The sequence below is a fragment of the Ciconia boyciana genome, chromosome 20 (genome assembly GCF_034638445.1).
Source record: "Ciconia boyciana chromosome 20, ASM3463844v1, whole genome shotgun sequence".
NCBI lineage: Eukaryota > Metazoa > Chordata > Aves > Ciconiiformes > Ciconiidae > Ciconia > Ciconia boyciana.
In genome coordinates this window covers 5,759,865-5,779,626 of record NC_132953.1, presented here as the reverse complement: position 1 = coordinate 5,779,626, position 19,762 = coordinate 5,759,865, and the positions used below count along the sequence as shown (strand labels likewise).

Sequence of the window (19,762 nt, the reverse complement as noted above, 5' to 3'; positions counted from 1 at the left end):
GGGTCAAATGAGGACACAGGGGGGTCAACTGAGGTCGAGTGAACCCCTCAAAGATGTCACTGTGGGGTCAAATGAGGACACGGGGGTCAAATGAGGACATGGGGGTCAACTGAGGTCGAGTGAACCCCTCAAAGATGCCACTGTGGGGTCAAATGAGGTTAATTGGGGTCAAATGAGGACACAGGGGTCAAATGAGGACACGGGGGTCAACTGAGGTCGAGTGAACCCCTCAAAGATGTCACTGTGGGGTCAAATGAAGTTATTGGGGTCAAATGAGGACACGGGGGTCAAATGAGGTCACAGGGTCAAATGAGATTGCCTGAACCCCTCAAAGATGTCACTTGGGAACACTGTGGGGGTCAAACGAGGACAGGGGAGTCAACTGAGGTCAAGTGACCCCTTCAAAGTTGTCACCACGGGGTCAAATAAGATTAATTGGGGTCAAATGAGGACATGGGGGGTCAAATGAGGACATGGGGTCAACTGAGGTCAAGTGAACCCCTCAAAGATGTCACCGTGGGGTCAAATGAGGTTAACTGGGGTCAAATGAGGACATGGGGGTCAACTGAGGACACGGGGGGCAACTGAGGTCACATGAACCCCCAAAGGTGTCACTGTGGGGTCACATGAGGTTAACTGGGGGCTCAAATGAGAATATGGGGGTGCAAAGAGGATAAGAGGAGTTAAATAATATGCACTGGGGTCAAAAGAGGGAGCACATGGGGTTTAATGGTATCAAGCATTATCAGTTTAGTTCAATGGAGTCCAAGGGATCAGATGGGTCACACAGGGTCCTGTGGTGTCATCCATAATTTGAACTATGTCTTAGTATCAGATCCGTGGTTATTACCACCTCTCAAAGGTGTTAGTACAGTTAGCTAGTGCGGTTTGATGCATTCTGACAAGTCCCTGTATTGAGAGTTGTCTATTAGTGTTTATTATCATCTAACGTGATCATCTATTATCATTAACATCTAATATCTGTTAGCTCAGCTATGTTATAGAATCAGATGACAGTGCAATACCAGAATTGGATTTATTTATTAGTGGGTTTTTAGTATCTATCATCAGAGCTAGTAAAACAATTATCTATTACAACCTGACAGATTCTAGTACTGCACTTACTGATGAGTAACTAGTAGCATCTACAGAAGCTACTAATAGAGTTATTTGTTAAAGTTTTGGTATCCACTGGACTCCACTAACAGAGTTGGTTTTAGCATTATTAGTGTTTATAGCAACTATTGTTAACAGATAATTCTATTGATTATATTAGGCTAGAATATTATGGCTATCAGATAACAGCTACTGTAGACACTAACAGTTACTAACAGTAATTCAATTTTTAGAATTGATTATATTAAAACAATGGTCTATTAGTAATTATTAGCATCTACAGCAGCGAGTAGCAAAGTTTTCTTATAGATTCTAATAATAGAACTACATATTAGTACCTATAGTAGGGAGTAATACAAACAGCTATTTCAACCTACGCAGTATCTATTAGAATCTAACAATAGTTTCCTATGAGTAGTAGTTACAGTAGCTGGTCCTAAAATTATCTATCAATCAGAATTTATTGGAATGTATTTGTAGATCTATTAGTATCTACAATAGCTGGTAATAAGATTTTCTTGTATAACCTACCAGTATCTAATAATACTGTTATTCACTAAGTAGTTACTAGTATCTATATTAGCTAGAAATACAATAGTCTAGTAGAATCTATTAACAGAATCTACTTCTAGAATTATCGATAGTAGTTACTAATGCAATTATCTATTAGAATTATTAGAATTCATGAATTGAATTTCTTATTAGTATACTTACTAGCTAGCCATACAATTCTGTCTTGTAATCTATGAGAATCTTTTAACAGAATTATCTACTCATATCTGTATAAGTATTATTGCAATTATCTATTAAAAGCTATTGCTATTAGCATCTAATAAACTAATTACCTATTTGTATTTAGTATCTATAGTAGCTATTAATACACTTACCAATTAAAATGTATTAGAATATATCAATAAGAATTATCTATTAGGATCTAGAGTAGCTAGTACCTGAACAACAGTTATAATCTATTAGAATTCTTTAAGGGAAAAATCCATTAATATCTATTAGTATCTATAGTAGCTATCAATACAATTATCTACTATAATGTCTTGTTATCTATTAGAATCTAGTGACAGACTTATCTATGAGTAGTTATTAGTATCTATATTAACTATTAACGCAACTATCTAATAGATTTTACCGCTGGGATCTATTAAATTCTATTGATAGTATTATCTTTTAGTACCTACCATCACTAGTAATATAATTATATATACGATCTAATACTACAATTATCTATTAGAATACATTAGTAGATTTATTAGTATTGGTAGTTATTAGTGTCTGTATTAGCTGTTAATGCAACTACCTATTAGAATCTATACAATTATCTGTTACCAGCTACAGGGGGTATAAACGTCATCTATTAGAACCTCAACAGGATTATCGACTAATAGCTATCTGTACCTCGGTAGCCATTACCTACCTCTTAGTACCTCTTAGTATTTGGTATCAGACTTGTCCACCACCTGTTAACAGCATCATCTATTACCAGTGAACAGAACACATTTTCCCGCCCTGGCCGCAGTGCAAATGCAGGTTAAGCCAACACCGTTCTGCTGGCTTCATCCAGGAAGCAAAGGGCCGTTTCTGGCAGAAGCCGTGCCGTGGCAGCGTGTGCCGCTGCAGATGTCTTGCTGAGAGCAGCCGGACTGAGACCCCGGGGCAGCAGCCACCAGCCCACCGCAACGTTCAGTGGTGTCCCGAGTGCCGGGGGCCTGGGTGAGGAGTGGTTCGAGCTGACGCTCGTCTGCTGACTTAAGCCCATTTCCTAGGTGAAAATCCTGCTGTTGTGGAAGCAAATCTAGAGGTGGGAGTGTGCATGGTGCCACCTGGCCTTGGTAACCTGCTCCTGGGGAAGGGAGCCTTGAAATCGAGTGGGGATGGGGGAGACATGCTGCCCTTACGTCCCAGTGGGGCCGCTGCTAGCAGGAACAAACTCAGAACCCAGCTTTGAACTTTGTACTTTATTTTCACATATATAAAAAAAACCCTTGCAAGTATCAGACAAAACTTCTGGAAATTTACACACAATCCAACAAAAAATATATATAAACCAAAGCTTTTGCTTCAACAACACTTGTAGCTCATGAGTATAGCTCACCACTTGTTAGGGTGCTGGCTGCCGGGATGCTGCACGGCTCCCTGCTACCGGCAGAGGATGCTGGGGGTGCGCGAGGGGACACATCTCCTGTCACCCACGGTTAGCCTCAGCCCCTTGCCGAAGGGCTGGGGGGGTGATAGGCTTGTGGACAGCACAGCACTGAGAGTACATGACTTAGAGGAAGGAGGGGCTGCAGGGGGCTGATCTCTCTAGGAGAAGGCAGGAGGGCTGGGACAGGCCACGGCAGCGGAAGCTAAAGGCAGGCTGCTTGCCCGTCTCTCCACCACTCAGCTGCTGTAGCACCGTCTGGCTGTGGGGCCAGGGGTGCCACCGAAGCACACAAATAAACCAGTTTTACCTGGGGCTGGTAATTGTTCAGCACAAAAAGACCCCTGAGACATTGCCGACTGGCCCTGGCCTACTATTCCTTAGTTTTAAATCTGCGGGAGGCTTTGGGACCAACTGTTGCCAGCAGCTGTGCAGCCCCCCTAAAAGCAATCCAATTCCCTGGGGAGGGGGGAGAGGGAAGCCCTCCCCCTCACATCAGCAAGGCTACGCTACAAACCAGAGAACCTAAGCCCTTGGTCTGGCACGTGGCTGAGAGATGGGCACCCCGTCCTTGCTCTGCCAGGTACTTGCCTCCCGTAGGATCACAGCTACCCATCATGGAGCTCCCTACCTGCACAGCACCGTCAGGACACACTGCGCTAAACCAACGAGACAAGAACAGTTCAAAAGGAAAAGCAAAGCACTAACACCTCCCCAGCAGCTGGCAAACACCGCTCTAACACACCACTTCCATTCTTCGCTCATCTAACCTGCACACCACTACATCTAAGGTGCCTGGGACATCCCAAAAGTAAAAGTAAAATTTCACCAGCTTTTCTGAGCAAGTTTGGGGTAAAACACATCAAAACCTTCCCACACATGTACAGGACAGATTTCCTGAAAACGCCTCAAATCCTTCCACCAGGTAGCTTAATAGGATATTTCATTCTAATATTGCTGTTGGCTTCTCTGTAGTAATAAGCAAGTCCAGCTTTGCTGCTGCTAAGTCGACAACCTGCAAGCCCACGGCTGAGGTAACGGACAGGTGAGTCAGGGGATTCCCCTGCGCATTGGGGCTCAGCACTGCAACGCAGTAATTGTCTCTGGCAGTGCTCCCCAGGTACTGGAGCAGGGGTGGGACAAGGCAATCCAAGAGCAGGAAAGGTTTGAAGGAAGAAAGCACTTAGGAGATTCCCTCTCTAGTTTCTCAGATCGATGTATTTCTCGCTCTTCAGTCCACCAAAACAGAAAGAGGGGAAAAAAAAAGGCAGTTAGGGGTGAACATAAAACCAGGTCCTCCACTGCAGGTGTCTGCGTGACAGACAGCAATGCGATGAGGGAGAGCCGCCAGCCCGGGCCACCCTGCGGTGGCTGAGCGCCCATCCCAGGGCAAGCGCTGAGCGCAAGCTGCATGGGCAGCAGGACCAGAGTGGGGTTATCTCTTGGCCTAAGGCAAATAAAACTGCAGCGAGCTCAGGTGCCGCATCCTATGGCTCCGCAGGATGCGCGTGCCCTGCCTTAGCATGGTGACGGTCTGGCACCGATACTGTGAATAGTTGCTCTAGCCCCTGGTGGCTCTCGACCCCAGGTGAGAGGTAAGCACGCGGCCCGGGAGACTCATCTCATCCTGCCCTGAGAGCTTTGGCTCAGAGATGCCAGAGCAGGGCCCATTCCTGCAGCCTCTGCTCTGACTCCCGGCCAGAGACGTTTATGTAGTTCCTTCTCCTAGAGCCCCCCGGGGAGCCTGGCTCCTGCTCCAGGGAGCGCGGAAGGAGGCAGTGCCAAGCAGGCCAGGCAGTGGGCAGCGTGCCCCCCAGGAGGTGCCGGGGTGGCACGGAGCAGAGCTGCACGCGCGCAGGGGAGGGCTGCTCCTACATCCTTGGAGCAGAGAGCTGTGGCTTTGTCACCTCCCCTCCCTCCCACTGCCCCTCTCGAGCGCTGATGATGGATGATGGAGGCCCATGCAGGGTGGGGAGTGCTGGGAGAGGAGCTTGCGAGGAGGAGAAAAGCATTACCTCGATGCACCCCGTACACTCCTCGCCTCCGCTCCCAGCCCTGGGAGCAGCCCTGGCCCTGGGGAAGGGCAGTGCACGACGCTCTGTCCTACCTGGTCAGCGGCAGGTCTCTTCTCGCCGTTGGCACCCTGCAGGAGCCCCGCCTCTTCGGAAAGTTTATCTGACTTAACTTCAACTACAATCTTGTCTTTACGTGCCTCTGGCTTTGTGCTAGGGGAGGGAGGTGACAATTTTGAGACATGCTTGCGATACCAAAGAGGGCATGTGGCCGGCTGAGCAAGGCCAAAGCCCTGGGGCTCCATCTCAGGGGATGCTCTGGAGCGGGGCCAGGGCAGAGGAAGACCAAGGGTGAAAGAGGCTCCGGCTCAGAGAATACTTTGGGCTGCCCAGCCCCTCCCTGGGGACGAGTCCCTTGGCTGCTCTACCACTCTGCTGTCCTCCTCATCGCCTCCCTGTGCGGACGGGGCCAGCAGTGCGGACCCCAGGCTGTGGGAAGCTGGAAGCGCTGCCAAGACCCCAGCGCAGTGCCCCCCAAGGCTGCACTATTGCCTCCCTCTGCGTTGGGCAGGGAGCGGCTGGTGGAATGAGATGGGAAGCATGAGTGATGGCAAGCACCTCTGGCCCCAAGGGCTCCCTGGGAGGGCGGGCGGCAGTGCTTACATGTCCTGTTTCCCAGCGCGGCCACACGGGATCTTGCCTTTCTTGTGCAGGAAGTAGATGACAGACCCCAGCACAGCCACCACGAGGATGCAGACGATGATTGCCACAATGATCACCCCTTTGCTTTCTGGTGCCTTTTGATCTAAACGCAACAGGAGACAAAAAGGTTAATGCCTGTCCCACCCTGATGCTTTCCAGCTTTGGCATTACTGTGCACCCCCTTGGGGGTAAGGAAAGGACCCCTTCCCCCAGGAAAGCACCACGGAGACTCCAGTTCCCGGTGCTTCTCCAGCTCCCTGCAGGATGCAGATGTCAGTACAAAAATGCTCCGTTAGGACAGCTTCTGCATGAATACGCTTTGCATTCTGTTCCCGGCTGCCATGCCCCTGCATGCCATAGGAGGATGGCTTACAGGGTTTCCTGCAAGGCATCAGGCCACCCCTTTGCTTCCTTGCTCAGTGGGCCTGGGCTGCAGGAAGCCGCACTTGATGGCCTCGCTGGGCTACAGGCTGAGGACAAGCAGGCAGCTTTCACACCACTGCAGAAACAGGTGGAGACAGAGCCTCCGTTTCCCTCGCGGCTTGGCAGGGAGAGAGGAGCAGTGACACATGCGGTGCAAGAGCCAGCAGCCAAGGCTCCCTCCCCAAGCCAGAGGTGAGCGTGACTCCCGTAGGTGGCACGCTCCCACCAGAGCCTGGGCTGATGGACGCACACACCCAGCGCGGTGAGGAGACTGACCTTTTCTGATGGACTCCACTGGTAGAGCAGGAAGGGAGGGAAAGGAACAGAGGTCAGCCATGCCACAGCAGCACGGCACACATGGCACCTGTGAGAGGGCGACTAACACTTCTCTGGGTTCCCAGGGCAGAGGGCAGTGCCTGAGACTCACCGAGCAGCTGGATGTGCTTCTCGCTGACACCCAGTGCGTTGGAGACCCTGCACATGGCTCCTGCCCGCAGCAGGTCATGGTTCACACGCACCGTCAGGTTGCTGGCGACGTGCTGATTTTCAACGTACTCATGAGCCTGCAAGGAAGGGAGGCAGCGAAGGATTCAGCGCCCAAGGCAATGTGCAGCCCCTCCGAGAGACCACAGCCTGGACCCACCACCCTCCCCAGCTCTCACCGTCCCGTTGACATTCCAGTGGACAGAGGGCCTGGGGAAAGCAATGGCCTTGCAGGTCAGGTTCACCACCTCATCCTGCCGCACGTACAGCGGGGAGCTGATGGCGACGATCCGCGGCTTCCCTGTGGGGAGGGCACATCAAGCACACATGGCTCTCGGGAGGAACAGGGCTGAGGCTGGGCAGGACGCACTCTGGCAGGGCGGCCAGTTCTTACCCTGAACAGCCACGGCCACCTGCTTGCTCTGCTCCAGCCCCGGCACGCTTGGTGCGATCACCTTGCAGATGAAGTTGCTGGAGGTTTCGAAGGTGAGGTTGCTTAGAAAGAGCTGGTTCCCTTCTGCGACCTTCCTGCCCTGTTGCAAAGGGATGCCGCCCAGCAATGAGGCTGAGCCCCAGGCCCTTCTGCACCCAGCTCCCCAGGCTCTGCGGCTGTCCCAAAGGGGCTCAGCCCTCCCTCCTACGCACAGCAAGGGAGCCTGCAAGCGCAGAACCTCTCTGCAGTACTGGCCAGGAGGTGAAGAGCTAGAGGTGGACAATGCAGGTCCATGCAAGGGGGAATCCTACGCCTGGCCTCTCTCAGGAGAGATGGAGCAAGCTCCTGGCTCTGCCCAGTTTGCTGCAAAGCCCAGGCTCACCGAGCCTGAGCATGACAATATCCGAATGCCTGCTCACCTGCTCATCCCTCCACTGGTAGTCCAGGGCCACGGGGCTGTGGGCATCGCAGCTCAGCCTCACGCTATCCCCTTCCTGAACGGGTGAGGATGGCTCCATCTTCACGTGGACCCCTTCAATGTCTAGGAGAGGGATGGAGACCATGGCAGGGTGAGCAAGAGGGATGGGGCACCCACCATGAGGTGCGCAGGGTCCCGTCCCCCGCCTTACAGTTCACAACAAGCTCCACATCCTTCTCCAGCTGTCTCATATCATCCAGGTCAAGGGTCTGGCATCTGTACAGGCCGCTGCTGCTCTTATTTACATCATGCAGGTTCAGCACCCCACTGCTGGTATCTGCCAGCGATGTCAGGTCCTGCCAGTTGTCCTCCAGCTGCAGGCAGCGGAGAGAAAGCAGAGCCCTTAGCCCCACACAGGCACCCTCCATCCCAGTTGCTGCATCCCACTCCCCAGGGCCCTCCAGGCAGGGGACGAGGAGCAGCCAGGACACAAGACGCCTGCCAACAGAGAGGTGCCCAGGTCCCCTCCAGCCTCACCTCTCTCTTATAGAAGCTGAAGACGGGCGCTGGGTTCCCGTCGGCCTCACAGACCAGCTTCACATCATCCCCTTCCTTCACCAGTGCTGAGGACGGCATGACCTGCAGCTTCACGTGCTGCGCGGGGTCTGAGGGAGGAGAGAGGGGGGAGGGTTGGTGCGGAGCTCTGCCACGTAGCACCGGGCATGGCCCCCAGCCCCTGACTCACAGAAGACAGTGACATTGACTCGCCGTGACTCCACGGTGTGCCTCTGTCCCAGCAGCCAGTAGTGCACGGTGCAGTGGTAGAGGGAGTTGCGGTCCTCCCGGGTGACATGGGTGAAGAGGGTGCTGCTCACCGTGTACAGCCCGCTTGACTCACGGGTCACCGTAGCCGGGATCTTCACCACTGCAGGGGACATAGCCGCTGTTCCCAGCCCACAGGGAGGTGAGGAGGGCTCCCTTGGGAGCACAGGGCTCCTTTGGGTGTCCACGGGCTGCTAGTCCCCAGCCGATGAGGCCCTGGATAGCACAAGTGCCCCAGCCCCTCTCTCAAGCAGGCAGGTGCAGTTCCCCATCCCCATCCAACTCACTCTTCTCCTCCGGCTGCAGCTGCTCCCCATTCTTGTGCCACGTGATGTTCGGGGGTGGGAAGCTGTTCCTGCTCGTGCACTGGGCAATCTGCAGCAGCAGAGCGAGCCTTGAGCACGGGGTGCCCCCGTGGGGAGAGGGGAGTGGGGAGCCTGGCACGGCTGGGAGCCTCCCCGTCCCCTGTGTGGGGGCTCTTCTCACCTGCGGGATGTCACTGCTCTGCACAGAGACGCCTCCTGAGTTGGCCACGATCTCAGGGGCCCCGGGGACCTCTGGAAAGAGAAGCCACCCCACACATATTAGGATGGACAGGACAGGACGGGATTCCTCACCAGCCCCGCAGAGCAGATGCATGGCATGCTGCCCTCCTGCCCCATCACTCACTGTAGACGCGGAGCTCGGTGCGGTTCTCGCCCACGCCATGGCTGCCTGCCCCGACCTGGCACACAAAGGTCCTGGCATCCTGCACCGTCACCCTGCTGATGGAGAGGGCCTTGTCCTCCCCCACTGAAAGCCGCCCCTTGTAGTCCATGTTCTCCTCCAGGATCTTGCTGCCCGTGATGCGGCACAGCCTCACCCGGTTGTTGCGGTCAATCTACAAGACGAGGGGCCGAGGCTGGGCTGATGGGGAGCCCGGGAGAAAGCCCCGGGCTAGCTGCCACCCCAGCCCACCGCTCCTCTCCCAGGTCAGCACTCACGTAGGACCAGTTGATGTAGGTGTAGGAACCATTTCCAGGGATGTAGAAGTTGCACTCGATCCTGGCCGTGCCTCCGCTCTCCACTTCGACCACCGCCGGCATGGAGACCTCCAGCTTGCTGGCTGCAGCTGCAGGACAGAGCCGGTCAGGGGCGGGAAACACGGGGAAGCCCCAGTGTCTGAGCTAGCGAGGGAGCTGATCCCAGGCCTGCCCCCGTCTCCATCCCCCAAAGGGCGTGGGGCGGAGCAGTGTCCTGCGCTGGCATTCCCCAGGCACCGTGTCCCAGCCCAGCAGGAGTGCCAGCCAGGAGCACAGCCCGGCTCCTGCCGCCACGCTGCCTTCTGCGTCCACAGAGCCTGTGGGCTCAGGCCACCACCCCTGTTCCCAGACAGGGGACGACGCACACTGTGCTCACACCGCTGGTCTCCTCAGGACACCTGGAGACAACCACCCACCCACTGCTGTTGCAGTCCCCGCCAGGCCTGCCCTCTCCGTGGCATCCCAGCCTTGCTGAAATGGGCAGCAAGACCTCTGAGCCCCCAAATCTCCCCGCACACCACTGAGGCAGGGAGCGGCTGCACCTTGCCTGGGGATGGGTATGGGAAGTGGCTGTGTCTCCACAGCCCACAAGCAAGCAGATCGCCTTGCCAGCTGCCTTACTCTGAGCCCGGGGCAGTGCTGATCCCCCTCACACCCCAGAGCACACATCTACCCCCCTGGTCTGAGCCAGCATCCCAGATCAGCACCCACCTCGTCTTGCTGGCCCCAAGGGCCAGGCAAGGAGATGTTGGGAGGTTAGCAGAGGCAGGGAAAGGGGCCGGGTGCTGGAGTCTGAAGCTGGCAGCACAAAGGCTGCACCTTCCCGCGGCCCAGGACCAGAGCCCTGACGTCAGCCTGCACGGCCCCCGCAGCGGCCCCGGGAGCTGGGGCATGAATGAGGCGCTGTGTTCCTCTGCAGCGGCATGAGGCACACAGGGCAGCAGCTCAGGAGGGGTGCCCCAGCCAGCTGCGGCTGCCTGCTGCTCCCTTTCTCCCTCCAAGGCAACAGGGCCTGTGGGGGAGGCAGCATGCCCCTGACCCCCCCATGGCCGTGCCACAGCCAGGACTCCCGGGTCCCTCCCCAAGCTCCGACCCTGCCACCCGGGCAGGAACCCAGAACCCAGCAGTCGGAGCATCCACCCCTGCAGCGTACCTAAGGCAAGCCCCTTGCTGCTCCCCTGCTCCCTGCCCATAAAGCAAACGCAGCACTGTCCGCCCATAGCATGGGTGGCACCAGGGACCCACACCCCTGGTGAGCAGAGCCTGCCCACCCCAGCACCCCACCTTCCCTCCCAGCCCAGCAGCCTGCTCCCCCGCAGCAGTAATGGAGCTCCTGGCCATGCTCCAGAGCAGCAGGGAAAGGTAACGGCTATCGATCCAGGGCAGGGAACAGAGCAGCTTCCCGAGGGGCTGGGGGCAGAGCAGCCCCAGCCGGGCACAGCAGAGACAAGGGCTGCGTCACAGGAAGGCTGGGAGTACCATCGCTGCTGGCCCTGTAGATGCCAAAGCAAGGGGGGTCTGCACACCCTGGGCTGGCACGCAGCCCTGCAGTAGGGGACAGTGGTCTGTCCCTCAGCAAACAGGGCCAGCCAGCTCAGCACCCACGGCCCAGCCCAGGTATGGGAGCTGGGGACAAGAGGCTGGAGGAAGCCAGCTGTGTCAACAGCTCCCTTGATAGTGCCGCTCGGTAACAGCCACAGAGCCTCACAAGTGAGGCAACTTCAAAGGGCAATGCCGTGCCCACAAAATACCCTTTTTCTGGAGTGGGTGTGTAGTGGCACAGCCCCAAAATGCAGCCAGGAGCCCTTCTGCCACAGTAAAGGCCCCGGCTCACAGGACTAGCCACCTCAGGACACCCCAACATCCAGTTTTTGGCCCTCACCCATCCCATCGGCACAGTACAGTTGGCACTAAGCAAAGAGGGATGAGCAAAGCACTGCACAGGAAAGGAGGTGCTAGAAAAACAGGTGAAAGCCTCAGAGATAAGCGTGCACTGGGCTCAGGAAACTGAACCGAGCGTACATAGGAAAAGACAACTTTGCACTGGAGGCCCCTGCCCACCTCTATGGCCATGACTTGGCTGCCTGGTGCAGCCAGGCACCCGCAGACTTGGGCAAGCCTGGGGCTGGGGTGCACCCCAGCTGCCGCCCTGCACCCTCCCCTGAGCCTTGACACTTCTGGGCTGCAGGCAGCCAGGCCAGGCTTTGCCCCCCCCATCATTTTTAGACCTTCAGCATGGGCCCCGGGCAGAGCCAGCCCCTGGGAGAGGGAGAGCAAGAGCTGCTGGCCCGCCCCGCTGACCCGCTCGGCATGAGAGCCCTCATCCAGGCAGCGAAGGAGTCGAAACCATGAGCTCAGAGCTGGAGAATGGCTGGCATCTGGGGCTGGCATTAGGCACACGGCCCTCCCACCCATCCCTCCCACCCATCCGCTGCCCTTGAGGAGGTGGACATGGACGCTGCAGCCCCCACCCTGCCTGGAACAAGGGCTCGCTGCTCCCCACCTCCTCCGGGGCAGGGTGGACACTAGCCCTCCCCTGGGCTGGAAGGAGTACCCAGCGACACCGCAAGCGCGGCTACCTGGGGGACGCAAGGTCCCCCACAACCCTGGGGACACAAGGCTTCCTCCCGCAGCTCCAAGACCCCACAGCCTGCCAGGTGCGTGGGCAGGCTAGAGAGGCAATGGGCACAGGCACTCTGGCACAGCAGGCTCTGGAGACATGGCTATCCTCCCTTGCGCCCAGCATGGCTGCAGACACCGCTTTGTTGAGGGAACCTGGGCAGGGCTGGAGACCCATCAGCCACACGTGGAGCAGCCCAGCTGCAGAGCTGAGCTCCAGCCTGCACCATGCACCCCAAGCGCCTGGCACAGGTCCAGCGGGAGACCTAGAGATCTGGAGAGGACGTCTGCAGCAAGCAAGCAGGGAAGGGAGGAGAGCCCCCGTGCCTTTCCATCTGGCTGGCGGACAGCCGGCCGGCAGCCAGAGCTCCACAAGAACAAAGATTTGCTTTTAGAGCCGGGGAAGGGGGTGGGGAGTAGCACAGCCCCTCCGACAGCCTCCTGCGGAGCCGAGGTGTGTGGGGAGCCGGCGAGGAGCGCGGCTGCGTTGGCAGCGCAGAGCCCCCAGCACAGAGCCCCCGGCCCAGAGCAGCGAGAGGAGGGGCACCACGGGGGTCTGGAGCCGCACATGGGATGCCTGAGGTTTCCGCGGGTTTCTGCTCCCCTCTCCGGGAAACCAGCTGCGGCCAGATCCCTCCTGCTCCTACATCATGCACACGTGCTACCTTCCTCTGCCTTGGCAAGGCCGCCCTTCCTGCACAGATCCCTGAGCCGGGGTGCCCCAGTTCCCACGGAGTGGGATCACCTCCACGCCTTCTTCCCCACGGAGAGGAGAAACAGGTTGCAGAGCCCGGGCCCTGCAGAGCACCACTGCCAGCGCCCAGCAGCCTCCGCCCCAGCCCAGCCCTCGTTGTGCTGGGGATGGGGAGGGCCCAAGGCTCTGCTGCAGGCGGGACCGGCGCCTTGCACCCCCAAACAAACCCCATCGTCCCATCAGGACCCAGCCATGTGCACCAGGAGAGGAAAGGCTCAGAGCCCCAGCCCTGCAGCCAGGTGACAACATCCGCAGAGACCTCTCTAACAGCCGGAGACTGCAGTGCAGAAGGGGCCGGGGTAGCACTGGCAGCTCCAGTGTGGGCTCAGCCCCCCACCCCGGCAGCACGGTGAGCCCTCCAGCCCGCCTGGGAATTGCTTGGCTGTGGCCCCTCATGCTTCTGGGAAGCATCAAGCCTTTCGCCGTGGCTGGGCTTGCAAACAGACGGATGCCGCCAACCAATAAACGCCTCGCTCGGCGCATATGCTGTGAGGAAGGGGATCCCAGCACGGGCCAGGGCTGGAAGCAGCCTGCCTTTGGCTGGGGCGTTCAGCTCTCCTGCGGCGCCAACGCCTTGGCCAGAGCAGGCTTCCCCAGCGCCTGGGGCCACCTCCGCAGCACGGCCGGGCAGCGACAAGGCGAGAAGGCGGCAGGGAGCGGCCAGCGCACCGGGACCGCTCCCCGGCCCCCGGCGAGGGGAGGGCATGCTGCAGGGAGCAGGGCTGGGCAGGAAATGCGGCTCCCCCCCGAGGGTGAAAATGGACTGGAAAGAGGATAAAAAAAGAAAGCGTGAAAAAAGCCAAGAGAAACAAAGTGCTCAGGGAAAAACTCCTTAGAAGGAAAGGGGTGGATGCTTCCTAATAACTCGACCAATTCACCCTGCTGCACACTGAACACACGTGGGGGCACCCCGGCACCCTGCCGCTCACGCCCCTGCCTCTGCCCGACGGAGCACGGCCCCAGGAGCCTGCCTTGCGCCGGCCACCTTGCCGGGCCACGGGGCCAGCCTCCCCGGGGACACAGAGGGCACCCCTCGCCCTGCCCTGCCCTGCCTTAGGGGGGCTGCAAAGGGGCCCCGAGAGCGGAATGGGGCGCCGCCGCCGCGGAGCCCGGGGACGCGCAGGCGAGGACATACGCTCGAGGGGGCTGCTCCCACCCAGGCTCGCCCGGCACCACGGTTTTAGCATTCCTGGCCCCAAGCCAGGCAGCGCCCGAAGGGCGTCAGCTCTGCTGGCTGCCTGGGCTGGCCGCGGAGCGGCTCTGCGGGGAAGACCCCGCCGGCTGCCGCCCCTCGCCCCCTCGGAGCGCGCAGCCCGGCGTTGGGAAGGGGCCGGGCAGGGCCGGGCCGCGGGCAGAGGCCGGCAGACCCCGGCACCGCACGCCCCCGCTGCCGGAGCCGTGTCCCGCTGCAGCCCGGCGCCCCCCGGGCAGCGGCGAGAGCGGGGCCGGCGGCAGCACGGGGCGAAGGGGCATCCCTGCCCGGCGACGGCGCGGCCCCGCGCCCCGCCCCGCCCCGCAGGCGGCTGCACCCGCGGCGCCGCAGCGCGGCCCCCGCCCGGCCGCCCGGAGCGCCCCGCTGCCGCCGTGCCCACAGGTGCGCCCGCCCGCCCCCGGCACGGTCCGGTCCGGCCCGGCCCGGCCCGGCCCGGCAGCGCCGCGCCCGCCGCCACTCACCGCAGCAGAGCAGGAGGCAGCAGCCCCAGCCCAGGGCGAGCCCGGCCGCCCGCCGCCCCCCAGCCATGCCCGCCGCCGCCGCCGGCCGCCCGCGACTGAGCGGGGCCGCGGGCTGACGTCAGGCGGAGGAGGAGGAGGAGGAGGAGGAGGAGGAGGAGGAAGGCGCGGTGCCTGCCCACCGCCCGCGGCCGCTTATCACCCCCCAGCGGCAGCCGGCCGGGCGCCGCCGCGCCAAGCCCCGCAGCGCCCAGCGCGGCCGGCAGCCCGGCGGGGGTGCGGACCCCGGCCCCACTCGGCCTCCGGCCCCGGCCGCGGGCATCGCGCGTCGCTCGGGCGGGTGCGGGACGGCGGCCGGCTCCCCGGCTCTCCCAGACGGTCCCCTAACTCTGAGCCCCGAGTAAATGCTCCCCCCCCGTCTCGGCAGGGGCCGTTTTCAGGCATTTCTAGCTCTGCTGGAGGGGCTCGTTCCAGCTCTGCTTGCAGACGTGCAGTCTGCCAGGTCCTACCTGTCCGGGCTTGCACAGGCTGATCGGAGCAGACTGCCGGGCGCTGGAGGTGGAAATCGCTCAGCAGACCCGGCGAAGGGGGCAGAGGTGTGGGGTCGGGCCGGTTTCCACAGGGGCTTCGGGAATGCCGGAAAGGGGGACGGTCCCACTTGGAGGCGTCAGTGGCTCTGGCTGGCAGTGCTTCAGGGCAGAATTGACCCGCTCCCCTGCTCAGTCCCGCTCTGCCCCAAAGCCCAGCCACAGCTTCTGGGTTGCCTTTGAACCCACACAGGCGGACTCAAAAATAGGGGGACCAAACCACTCTTCGTCATTGCCTGGGCTCTGAGAGACACCTGGGGACAGTGGGGTCCTCGGGGAGCAGCAGGGACACGAGGGTGGTGCCGTCCCAGGCAGGTCACCGCGGTCTGCGGGGTTTGCGCCCCAGGCCCTGCTCCACCTTGGTCTCCCTGCATGCGGTGCCCCCAGCCCTGCCGGGAGGCTCTCTGCAAAGCCCTGTCCCTGTCCCCGAGGCAGGGCCCCAGGGCATAGCCTCGCTCTGTGGTGCAGCTTCCCCTCACTCTCGCACAGCTGTTGAACAGGGCGGCTGTGGAAAAGCGGTTAGCTGCGGTGGCCGGGGCAGCATGCCTGGCCGGGGGCTGGCCCGGGGGCGGAGGGGCTCTCGGGGCTGCACAAGGCTGCTATTATGCAGGGGTAATCACCCAGCGCAAACACAGCCCGACCCCCCCTGCAGCCCCGAGACAGGCCCCCAGCACAGGCCTAGGGAAGCACAACAAACCTCCCCAGGTGCTGCAAGTTGCCCACAGCCAACCATGCGGGACACCTGGGTCAAGTGCCCCTGCCCCATTGCAGCCTGGCATCAGCACCTCAGTTTCCCCCCCCGGGTCAATCAGAGCCAGAGGGGCTGTGTTGGAGGACAAAGCACTGGGGTTTCCTTCTCCTTCAAAGCCCTACTTCTGCCTCCCGCACTGTCGCTCCCCATTCAGACAGGACTCCCGCAGTTCTCTGACACACATTCACCCCACCTGAGGACAGGCCCAGGGCTGCCCCAGCACCTCCCGAGAGCAGCAAGAGCGCTCTCCTCCAGCTCTTGGCCCAGGGGCTCTGAACCTTTGCATATCCTCTTCTCTCCTCTTCTCTCCTCCGCTTGCTTTTCCTGCAGCATTAGCTGCACTCCGGGCTCTGGGCAGCATGGGCCACATCTCTCCAACCACCCTGAGTCACTCTGGGGCCAGGCTGCAGGTTCCCCTAGGCCACAGCATTCCTCCCGGGCATCACCAAGCACCTCTCATACCGCCATCCCCTCCAGCCCCAGCAACCCTGTGCTGGCCCCCAGCCCCAGCCCTGCTCCCCTGCCGGTGCCATGCAGCGGCCCTTCCCATGCTCTCCTCCTGCCTCGTCTGTGTGCCTGGCCAGCCCCCCCACAGCACTTTCCCAGCCAAATAGACCTGATGATTCATTGGAAATGATTAAATTTTTTCCCCACGAGATTAGTTGCTTAAAATGGCAATGCTGGGCAGCGATAAGGCTCGTAGCCCCCACATTGCCGGTGCAGAGGGGAAGCCTCCTCCCAGGCGGTGCATTAGCTGGGAGGAGCAAGTGCAAGGGAGATGTGCCATCTCGCACAGGCCGCTCGCGAGCTGCTCTCCGGCCCCACGGCTGCGGTGCAGGGATGCTCTCGCAGCTGATGGTGGCAGGAGCTCCCTGTCTGCAGTGGGAACAGCCACCCCCTGAGCGGGCGCCCGGGCCTCAGGGACCCCCTGATGACATGCTCACACTTTTCTCTCCCTCCAAAGGGCAGGATGCAGCACCAGAGGAGCTGCAGGCTCTGGTCCCCTTGGAGGAGGGAAAGAGATGTTCCATTTTGCACAAAATACCGCGATTTAAGCCCCGCAAATGCCACCCTGTGAGGGAAGAGGGCCCGAGAGGTCCCGCTTTCCAGTGGGAAAGCATCCACCAAGTCAAATAAAGTAGCAGGAGAACCCAGATGACACACTGCTGGTGCATTTTGTTCTGGTGCTAACTTTTTTTCTGTGTCAAAAATAAAGCAAAATGTTGCTAATAAAACCTCTGCAGAAAATTCCCAGCAGTTGGAAAGGGCAATGCCACTCCCTGGAGAAAAGAGGCTGGCCAACTGCTGCGGCAGGGAGCATGCCACCACCCTGAAACAGCCTTCCACTGTTACTGCAACGGCCCTGCCTCCAGTTGGTTGGGCTTCTGCTTTTCAGACTGTTTAAAGAAAGCTTATTTTTTTTTCTCTACCAAACGAATGGTTCTGGGGAAGATGGACAGGATTTGAAAGCAAGGCCCCGCTGCCCTCACAGCTGGCATGAAATCACCCTGCCACGCTGTGTGCGGCACCCGGTGGGCTCGGGGTCTCTGCGTGGGGAGCACAGCAGGCTGGCCACCTTCATCTTCTCTCTCTGCTGCCTTATCTCACGCCTTCTTATTTATTTGCTTGCTTAATGGATTTGGCTTCGGCCCCCATTCACTGCTATGCAAACAAACAGGGTGGATTAGGCTCCCGTGTCGTGGTCCCACGCACACAGCCAGGGTGGGAAGGTCAGGGCGCACGGGTCCAGCCCCAGCTGAGGCACGGAGCAGCTCTCGCTCTCTGGCAGCCGAGGGAACCCGGGCGTCTGGGCCCCCACAGCTCCCAGCGCTCTCCTTCTCCAACCCTCCTGCCACCTCTCAGGTGAGAGGCTGCGCCCGGGCAGGCGTTTCTGCCTCTGGAGCAGTGGGGCTTGCCAGCCCCTGGCAGAGCTGCCAGACAGCCGCTCCTCTCTGCTGGAAACATGGGGACCGCAGGACAGCTCGTAGGCGCAGCCTGCCCAGGGCAGGGCTGATTACTCATACGTTATCTGAGCATCACAGGTTCCAGGCACGATCTGGAAGTGTGTAATCGCATTTGCCTTTCTCCTGTGGCTCCTGCTGAGCCTGGCTCTCCGCAGCAGGAGGGGAGTGATGTCCAGCGTGCAGAGCCAGGCATGGGGCCTGGGGCTGAGCACAGGCTGCATCACAGCACACACCTCAGCTCCTTTCACCTTTCCCTGCCTTCCCAGCGAGGCCCCTGGGGCTTGGCTGGGTCCTACTGATGCTGCCGGAGGGATCTGGTTCGAGTGTGGGTCGTGCCGGCAGGCAGCACTCTGCTCTCCCGCTGTACGTGCCCTGACATGCTGCTTGGCATGCCCCAGGTGGGGACGGGGGGGCCCATGCCTTCCCCAGCCCCTGCAGCCCCCGACCATGCTGATAGGGCCCAGAGCAGCCCAGGTGGCTCAGGAGGGGTCTGCGGGGTGCCTGGGGTGCTCTGTGTGTGCTGGCTGCCTCCCAGCGAGCCCAGTGCTGGTGAGCAATGAGTTGTCCGCTGGTGCTGGCTTCCTGCGCGGCTCCAGGGTGGATGAAAGGCAGACGTGCAGGGCGGAAACTGGCTGCTGCGTCCGCCCAGGCCTGCACCTCTTCACACAACACCGTCAGGGCCGAGAGGGGCCCTGCTCCCTGGGGAAGGGACGGGATGCAGGCCAGCGCCGTGCTTTCCCACGCTGCCCGGGAACAGCCTGCCACTTCCCCGCTGCTGGGGCATGGCAGTGCTAAGGCTCACTACCTTTGGGCAGAAACCCTCGGGGCACCTTCCCACCAGCCCCTGGTGCCGCATTTTGGGGTGCTTTAGGGCTCACGCAATGCATTACGGTCTGGGGTAAGTACAGGGACCTGCCTGGGCTGTCCGACCTCTGGCTCCCCATTCCCTGGGTGGAAGACCACGAGGAACAGGTATCAGATATGCCATGAGGGCAGAGCTGCTCCACCACGTCTCTGTCCGTCTCTGGGAGCCCTCTTCGATGCCCCTGCCCTACAGCTCAGGAAAACGCCTTCTTCCAACCCCCCTTCCTCGGCTGGGCTCCCAGTGGCTTCTTTGTGTCTCCCCTCTCCTTCCTCTCCACCTCTGCAGGGCCTTTATGTGGGGATTATTAACCATGGCTACGGGGCCTTTGTTTAGGAGGGGCCGGGAGCGGGAGCCGGGCGAGGGGCTGGGCAGGCGGAGGAAGGAAGGACGCGAGCGGAAGGGGGGGAAGGAAGGTGACATCTGGATTTCTGTGCCAGAGGAGCTCAACCTCCCGGGGCAGCTGCACGGAGACGGCCGGGGGCTCGGCAGATGCAGAGCAGTTGCAAAGCCCCAAAGAGGAGGTCACCCAGCCCCACACCATCCAAAGTGCAGCCCCCAGCCTTGGTGATGGTGCCACTGTCGGAGGATGGACACAGGAGCCCCAGGGCTCCGGCTCCCCGGCCAGGGCTGGCTTGTGGTGTGCAAGTGACGTGGGCTTAGCCCCGCTCCGCAGGGAGCAGCGCAGGGGTGGTGGGGAAGGCTGTGGGGAAGGCTGTGGAGCCCTCACGCCCTGCCCCAGGGGCCCAACCCTCGCTGTGTGCAGGGCGGATGGACAAGGACAGCTGGGGGAGTGAGCGCTCCTGGGGAAACCTTAGCCAGCCGACGGCCACCGCCAAGGCACAGGGGGAAGGAGCCCTCCGCCAAGGGCTGGCCTGTCACTCGGCATCCCAGGGGTACAGGCTCCCCACGGCCTGGAGCAGGTGCAGCCCCAGGACAGCGTGCAAACAGCCACGTACTGACCCCTT

General features: G+C 59.8%; 1 protein-coding gene across 4 annotated transcripts; it reads right to left on the bottom strand.

The window, feature by feature from the left end:
• Positions 1-3,073: 3,073 nt before the first annotated feature.
• Positions 3,074-14,750, bottom strand: MCAM (melanoma cell adhesion molecule). Of its 4 annotated transcripts, none has more exons than XM_072884671.1 (15): positions 14,634-14,750; positions 9,548-9,675; positions 9,234-9,444; positions 9,051-9,121; positions 8,852-8,939; positions 8,488-8,685; positions 8,280-8,407; positions 7,954-8,116; positions 7,744-7,865; positions 7,286-7,424; positions 7,071-7,192; positions 6,836-6,971; positions 5,947-6,088; positions 5,379-5,496; positions 3,074-4,500 (listed from the first exon to the last, which is right to left on the bottom strand). In XM_072884671.1, the coding sequence occupies exons 1-15, from the start codon at positions 14,698-14,700 to the stop codon at positions 4,471-4,473; spliced, it is 1,863 nt and encodes a 620-aa protein (XP_072740772.1). In that variant the 5' UTR covers positions 14,701-14,750; the 3' UTR covers positions 3,074-4,470. The 4 variants fall into 4 exon arrangements, with proteins under 4 accessions (XP_072740772.1, XP_072740773.1, XP_072740774.1 ...); XM_072884672.1 differs by having other exon boundaries at positions 8,488-8,667; XM_072884673.1 differs by lacking the exon at positions 5,379-5,496.
• Between the last annotated feature and the right edge of the window lie 5,012 nt (positions 14,751-19,762).

Bases quoted from the DNA above. Each gene is read 5' to 3' on its own strand.
- MCAM (XM_072884671.1), bottom strand. From the start codon at position 14,700: ATGGCTGGGGGGCGGCGGGCGGCCGGGCTCGCCCTGGGCTGGGGCTGC. The intron at 8,408-8,487 runs GTGAGTCAGGGG...CTCCTCCCTCAG, and splicing joins AGTCAATGTCACTGTCTTCT to ACCCCGCGCAGCACGTGAAG. The intron at 6,972-7,070 runs GTGAGAGCTGGG...CCTTCCTTGCAG, and splicing joins ACTGGAATGTCAACGGGACG to GCTCATGAGTACGTTGAAAA.